Genomic DNA, 7,890 nt, shown 5'->3' with positions numbered 1-7,890 from the left:
AAAAAAAAAAAAGTAAACCACAAACTAGTCTCCAAATAATGCATGTACCATATTATTTCCAAAGCCAGCCTAAAAATAAAATAGATGTATACTGACTGGGCCCCACCTGACCTTGATGTAGCAGATTGAGAAGTGCGGGGAGAGCAGGCAGGGGCCATCACCAGCCCCCGGCAGCCCTACCCTGTCGGGGAGGCAGGTGGTGGTGGTGCAGCCGCAGTCATTGGTGAGCGTCGAGGCCAGGTACCCGAGTGGACAGCTCGCCGTGGAGTTGGTACAGCTACAGGCACACTCGTACTCAGCACAGCACTGGGTCTCGCGCAGGGCCGGCGTCCGGTGTGGGGGGCAGGAGGGCAGGGACGGGCTTCCGCACTCCTCCTTCCTACAGGCTGAAGGTGGCACGGGAGATGTGCTAGGGCTGGGCTCAGCCGGGGCATGGGTACCGGCGGAGACATGGGCTCAGGGAGCCCCGCACCAGGTGAGGTCAGCTGGGCACCCACTGGCCAGACCAGCAGGAAACCCACCTGGAGCAGCTGGTCTGCAGGGAAGTGCAAACCCCAGGGTGAGGGTCTTGTGTGTCCGGGGGTCCCCCAAGGAGAGGGAGAGCCCCACACCAGGCACATCCATCGGGGAGCAGGTGCTCCCAGCCGCTGACCCTGAGCAGCACCACACGAGACTGCCTAAACCCCAGCAGGTGTGGGCCCAGCGTTTTAACATATCAGCAGCTCGAGGGACCTCATCCCCCTCTGGACTGAGGACGACACCCCACAGTTCTAGGCCCCCAATGTGGAGTGAACAACAGCCAGCACACTTGTCAAATTCACAGAGCCATTTTACAAGTACAAGACCCATCCCTGTGTCCTTTACCTATTTCCAGCCGTCCCAGTGACAGACTGGGTGCTTCCCTTCAGCCCTGAAAGGTCTGCCCTGAGGAACTCAAGTGAGATTCCAGATCCACAGGATGAGAAGTGCTCACTTAAAAGGGATCTTATGCCCTCAGCAGCTAAATACAGAGCCATTTCTTGCCATGTCTTACTTTAGCCCAATCCTATGCTCAAAATTATAGTATTTTGTGGCTAATATATAGCCCTGCTATTAGGTCTCCCTCCCTCCTTCCCTCTCTTTCTCTCTTCCTTTCTCTTCTTCTGGCTGGCAGGAAGTAAGCAACTTTTCTCTACCATGCTCTTCCATGCCATTCAACCAAAGACTGAACCACTGAAACCATGAGGCAAAACCCTCTCCTCCTTTAGGCTGTGGGTGTCTGGTGTCCTGTTCCAGTGATGGGAAAGGGACTGATACAGGTGGGGTCTGGAGCCTTCCTCTCCCCTACCCAAGTGATTTTTGCTGCTTGTACCTGTGCCCCCATCTGGAACACCTGCAGGTGTGTGCAGCTGGGAGGGTTTGATCTGGGTGTGACTTTAACCCTTCTGTTCCAAATGTACCCCAAGCCCAGATTCAGCTGACTGGAAGACGGCAATGAGATTGTCTCAGACTAGGTCCCCAAGAAAGAAGACAGCTTCCCCAGGCCAGCAGAGCATGGGCACTGTACCCCTGCACCCACAGAGGCCTTACCACAGGTGAAAATGGGTCTGCACTCGCCAGGGTTGGTGAGGGTTGGCTGGAGCCCTCCTTCACAGGGAGGCACTGGGGGAAGGTGGCAGCTCACCAGGTCACACACTGAGGGGAGAAAGCGGGGCCACATGGAACTCAGGGGGGTGCTCTGCATTAGCTGCGAGAAGGACCCCGATTCCTGCTCATGTAGGTGTCTACTATGTAGCTAATGGTGGTAATCAGTAAAGACAGGAGATAGGATAGGGACGGGGAGACAGGATGGCTAGAGGATGGATGGATGGACAGATGGATAGGTGGACAGACAGACGGATGGATGGATGGGTGGGTGGATAGATGAAGGATGAATGGGTGGGTGGAGGATGGACATATGGATGGATGGATGGATGGATAGGGGATGGATAGACAGACAGATGGATGAATGGATGGATGAACAGACAGATGGGTAGATAGATGGAGGATGGATAGGTGGATGGACAGATGGAAGGATGTGTGGGTGGAAGATGGAAGAATGGATGGACAGATGGACAGATGGATGGGTGGGTGAAGGATGGATGGATGCATGGAAGACAGATAGGTGATAAATAGATGTCACATGTTAGGATCACACTGGCAATCCTTATCATCTGATGGGACTTCCAAGTCTCAGCCACACTGGACCTCAGTTTCTTCTTCTGTAAGGCAGGAATTCCACCTTATTGGGTTAATCTGAGGATTTCATGGAACACTTTGTGGGAATTTCATAACATCTATAAAACAGGGGCTTGATAAAGGCCCCCTATGGTTCTCTCTGCTGCTAACATCCTAGATGTATGCATAAAACTGTTCTCAAGTCAGATCCCCCTCCCTGGGTGAGTTCTGACAAATCCCACCCGCATGAGTAAATTTCTCAGGTACTAAATTCTGCTCAAGATCCCCAGGATTTCCCTTGATCTGGATGCTCGCTAAGATCGGCATCACTGGAAGTCTGTGTGCCAGTGCTTCTGCCTCCTTCCACACCAGCGCTGAGCACGTTTACAGGACGGGGCCGAGTGCGCCCAAGACTCCCTGTCCTGGTGACCATCGCTCCATCTGTCCTGAACTCACTGAATTACAGCACTGGTCATCCTGCCACAAGATCCTCTGTGGCCTACTGAGATCAGGGTTCCTCTGACAGCCTTCCCTACAGCCAGGGTCCTCAAAATCTTACAGGAAAGGAAAACGGGTGACTTGAGTTTGAATCATTCTTCTCTATACCTCTGCAGCCCCCCGTCATCACCCTGATCTCCTACTCTTTATGTACTTACTGGTGGCAGGGGAACCCTGGGCAATCCCGACCCCAAGCTAGAGCCTCACACTTCACGACTGCTCTTAGACTCCGCGTCGGATGCTCTGCTCTGGAACTTTCCTAGGGAGGTGTCCCATTCTGTGGCAGCTGCTGTTAGCTCCCAGCCCTGACTCTCCTCCTCTCCCACCCCGTGCAGGCTGGGCTACGCCCCGCGACTCCTACCGCACTCATACTCCGGGCAGCACTGGCTTCCGCTCTGTCGGAGGCGGGCCACTTCACATGGGCCACACGTGGGAGCTGCAAGAGGAGAACGGGCACAGGCGTCACAGAGATGGACAGCGGTGGGTCCCCTGTGTTCTTGTTTGCTGAAAGCCAGCCTGGCCCGCGACTGGGACAGAATGGGTCTCCTGGATGTCCCACTCCACACCCTCCTCTTGACCCTCTAGGCGACACCGAGGCTGGTGCGAGCTGGGGGGTGGGGCGGAGTTAGATCTGAGTGTCCTCTCCAGGCATAGCCCAGGCCCCAGATTCCAGTGAGGGAAACACAGGCAGTCAAGGGCACCAGCTCCCTGTGACTGCGGGGACCCAGTCTGCCACGTGGGCCGCTCACCTCGGGCCGTAGGGCAGGGCTGGGATGTGCAGTTGATCTTCCGGCCACTGAGGCAGGTGCAGATTTGACAGGGCTGATGCTCTGGGACCCAGGATTCCAGGAACTGTGAGAGACGGGGGCTCAGCGAGGGCTCAGGGAGCCCAAGGTGCAGAGCCCTGGGTGCCGGTGTCCAACCCTGGCTGGGCTCCTCTCCCAGGGCTGGTCTGGAGCCTCCCCATGCCACACGGGTGAGCAGAAGGGAGCAAGAAAGAGACAGTGAGTTCCAGGAGGGCAGGGATTCTCAGAAAGACCACCACCAGGCGGTTCTGCACACTAGTCTTTAGAACATAGCTCTAAAGTGACAAACCATAGCCTTTGGAAAACTCTGGCTGCACAGGAAATGCTACAGAAAAATCAACAAATGAGAACACATCAAAGTAAAATTACAAAGTTTCTGCACCATGAAGGAAACTGCCAACAGCGTGAAGAGACAACCTACAGAGTGAGGAAAAAGACTGCCAGCTACTCCTCAAACAGAGCACTGATATCTACAATGTATAAATAACTCAATTAGATCCCTCAAATTTAAAGACCCAACCCAAAATTATGCATCTGAAATGAGCAGACTTTCCTCAGATGAAGAGGTAGAAATAGCCAGTAAGTGCATGGAAAAAATGCTCAACATTGTTAGTCATTCAAGAAATGCAAATTAAAGCATTGAGATTCCCCCTCACTCCAGAAAGAATGGTCATCATCAAGAAATCCACCAATAACAAATGCTGGCAAGGCTGAAGAGGAAAAGGAGCGCTTTTCCATTGCTGGTAGAAGTGTAAATTGGTACAACCACTGTGGAAAGCAGCATGGAGATTCCTCAAAAAACTAAAACCAGAGGTTCCATTTGACCCAGCTATTCCCCTTCTAGGTACCTTCCTGAAAGAGTTAAAATCATCACACCACAGTGACACATGCACACCCATGTTCATAGCAGCACAATTTATAATAGCTCCATCTTGGAAACAACTTATATGCCGATCGACAGATGAATGGTTAAAGAACACATGGTATTCATATACAATGGAGTACTACTCTGTTGTGAAGAAGGACAGTCATGTTTAGGTAAATGGATGCACCTCGATACCATACTCATAAGTAAAATTAACCAGACATACAAGTTTAAATATGGCACTGTTTCTCTTGTGTGAGAAACAAAGCATAAACAAGAAACAACATGGAAGATAGACATTAGGAAGTAGGAAGAACTTGTTCAAATGGGAAGGGGAATAAGCAATGGGGAGGGGAAAAGGAGGGGGAAGGAATTTATAGGAAAAAAGAACTGAAGGAAAAATGAAATTAGAGCTTTTGTTAATGGGGAGGGGAAAAGGGGTTCTGGGAGGAGATGGGGAAGGGGACTGTCATGGCAGTGTCTGGAGGTCCCCCAAGGCCTCCTGCGGTCACAGGTGGGGCTTTTTCAGAGGTGGCTGGCTGGAGAGTATGCAATACCGGGATTGGTTCATGGTGTGGAGCAAGGATTAAAGGCACCAGGAAGAAGGGAGTGAGGTGAGTGCCACTGCCCTCTGGTGCCTGGGGCTGACACAGGGACAGAAAGAGCTGTGGGCGCCCTTGCTGCTTTGCTGCCTTCTGCCCTCCATGAACTGTTTCTCTTCTGCCATGCAGCCCCACCTTGGAGCCAGCCAATTACAGACTGAAACCTCTACAAACTGTGAGCTAAATGAACTTCTCCTCTTTTAACTTTGGGTGTCCAGGTATTTAGTCTCAGCAATAAGAAAAGTGACTAAGACAGGGACCAAATAAAAGAATTAAATTTGTAATATACACATGCACATCCCCATGAGGAATATGATCACACCTACTACAAACGTGCACTAGAGAAAAAGAAAGAGCCACACACGACCAGGGGCTGCCACACTGGTGAGTGCAACTTTGCTTTACTGACACTTGAGGGTGTGTGAATTAGATCTGTAGCATTCCCTTTCCTGGGTGAAATGGTGGCTTCTGGAATGGGCTCCCATCAGTGAAATTACAGATATGGAAGAAAAGAAAGCCCTGTCCCCCAGGAACACATGGGCTCCCATACAGCTCACCCCTCCATGCCTCAATTTCCATACTCGTGAGGCAAGGGTGCACCGCCTGCCCCAGGACCAGCGTAAGGAGCAGGTCATGGTGATTATTTCCCATCCTGGCACAGGGCCGTGGGCACCAGGAACGGGAGCCACAGGTTAAGTTTAAACTTAAAATGAAAGCCAGGCTAAGTTGCCCCTAAAAACATGTTATTACCCCAGAACCTAAAGCCTCCCCAGGCCAAGGAATCAGGGGCGTAGCTCAGTAGTACAGCACTTTCCAGGGCCCGGGGTCCACAGCCAGCAGACAAACCCAAGCAAGCAACCAACCAAAACCTGCAGGTCGGAAAGGGAAAGTCTTGCTTCCCTTGCCTCCAGCCTGCTGAGCAGAAGGAGATCATGGCTGTCCGGGTAAGACGCACTTTGCGACGGAGCCCTCAGCCTGCCCTGGGAACTTGTCAACGACTCTGTAAACAGCAGCTGCTGCCTCCTGCCAGCATCTGCTGTGTATGCCGATATAAGGGCTTACTATGAAGCCCTCGAGGAATCTCCCTGCCCTCCTGCACTGCAACAGTTTCACTGCTGAGGATGGAACTCAGGGCCTTCACAGTGAGCCACAGCCCTGGTCCTGTTTTAGTTTCTGAGATAGGGTCTTCCTGAGTTGCTAAGTGGACCAGGTTGGGCTTGAACCTGCCATCCTCCTGCCTCAGCCTCCCAGAGTGCATTTTTTATTATTATCCCCCCTTTTCACATAAAAAATCAAAGGCCCTTGCTTTAGGATACAGGGTTACAGCAGCAAAGCTAGGATTTGACCCCATAATTTGTGTTTCGTTCTCTAAGTTCTTCACATTAATGGCTTTATTTCTCCTGTGATAACTCTCTCGGGTAAGCACAGTTGCTGTCTTTGTTTACAAATGAGGCAGAGGATAAAGTACCTTAACCAGGCAGCTCATCAGGATTTGAACTCAGCATTCTGCCCCATCCACCACAGCTCGGCTACCACTACCGCTGCCGCTCCAGCACAGCCACAGGCACTGCAGGTCTGAACAGCATGCCCGCCCGAGGACAGCAGATGGGCAAGTTGAGGAAATAAGGCTCAGCCTCCAAAGCTGAAATAAACTGACCCACCTATGCATGTCATGGAATACTACTTAGGAATGAAAAGGAACAAAAGCCACAGTACATGGATGAAGATCAAAAAGCCCTGATTTGCTAAGTGAAGGAAGCCAGGCAAAGGAGGGATACAAACTGCCCGACTCGGGTTCTATAAAATTCCAGACAAGGTCCATGGATGACAGAAGTAGGCTGTGGGTGCCTGGGTTTGGCAATAAAGGACTGCGCGAACCTCTGGGAGCAGTGTAAATTCATGATTATAGTGCCGGTTAAGTGCGTACGCACACGTTGAAACTATCACATTTCACACACTGAATACGTGCGGTCTGCCGGGCAGACAGGCACCTCCATAAAGCCGTTTGGAATGGAAAAGGAAGGAGCTGCAGGACAACAACTTTCACAGGTCGGGTGCTCCGGGTCTCTTTAGAAGACGCGTGGAGAGGATTCCCGGCAGGGACTGGGGGCTGTGAGGTAGGAAAGGATGATCCGGGCAGTGGGGCTGGCCGGGGTGGCCCGCAGAGGGATGGGTGGGGCCCTAGCAGCCACTGTAGGAGGCCAAGCCTCACTTGGGCAGGTGTGGCCCTGAGATCTGTGGTAGGACCTCCCTGCCGCACCTAGACAGCCAGCAGTGGGCAGGACGCTCAAAGGACACAGAGAAGCCAGGACCCCACCGAGCAGTGCCTGCTGTCCGGCCTCTCCAGGCCTGGGTGGAGCCGCAGAGCCAGGCAGGAAGTTGAATGGCTAAAGGGGGCGATGAGAAGAGAGAGTCCTGGCTCTGTGTCCTGGTTTTCTTGTCCCCTCTCTCTTTACATATGGACTTCAGGCGTTTAATTCAAGAATAACTTTTACGGCCGTTGCGGCACCTGCCTAGTGTGTCAGGCCCTGGGTTCAATCCCCAGCGCCACAAAAAACAAAACAACTTTGCAGCTACTTTGAGGGTGCAATTCAAAAGCCGATGACCCAAAGTAGGTGTCCCGCCTCCTTCTCTGGGATTTTCTTCTTCCAGGAAGCCTTAGTGGAGCCCACCCGAGGCAGGGCCTGGAAGCAAGGGCTCGGCCTGGGAAGCGCAGCACAGTCAGGCCCTGGGTTCAATCCCCAGCGCCACAAAAAACAAAACAACTTTGCAGCTACTTTGAGGGTGCAATTCAAAAGCCGATGACCCAAAGTAGGTGTCCCGCCTCCTTCTCTGGGATTTTCTTCTTCCAGGAAGCCTTAGTGGAGCCCACCCGAGGCAGGGCCTGGAAGCAAGGGCTCGGCCTGGGAAGCGCAGCACAGAG

At 52.4% G+C, this 7,890-nt stretch overlaps 1 protein-coding gene across 1 annotated transcript in view; it reads right to left on the bottom strand.

The window, feature by feature from the left end:
* Window positions 1-7,890, bottom strand: part of Vwf (von Willebrand factor) — a 110,161-nt gene that overhangs the window by 15,136 nt on the left and 87,135 nt on the right. Inside the window, exons 40-43 of the mRNA XM_033765953.1 lie at window positions 3,444-3,546; window positions 3,056-3,130; window positions 1,570-1,674; window positions 76-386 (exon numbers count right to left, since the gene is read on the bottom strand). Coding sequence (XP_033621844.1) covers window positions 76-386; window positions 1,570-1,674; window positions 3,056-3,130; window positions 3,444-3,546 — 594 coding nt within the window. The remainder of the gene's footprint in view (window positions 1-75; window positions 387-1,569; window positions 1,675-3,055; window positions 3,131-3,443; window positions 3,547-7,890) is intronic.

The sequence above is a fragment of the Fukomys damarensis genome, unplaced genomic scaffold (genome assembly GCF_012274545.1).
Source record: "Fukomys damarensis isolate Sample0158 unplaced genomic scaffold, DMR_v1.0_HiC HiC_scaffold_19, whole genome shotgun sequence".
In the NCBI taxonomy this organism is placed as follows: domain Eukaryota; kingdom Metazoa; phylum Chordata; class Mammalia; order Rodentia; family Bathyergidae; genus Fukomys; species Fukomys damarensis.
The sequence above is the reverse complement of the archived record's forward strand: the minus strand, read 5'-3'. Positions and strand labels throughout refer to the sequence as shown.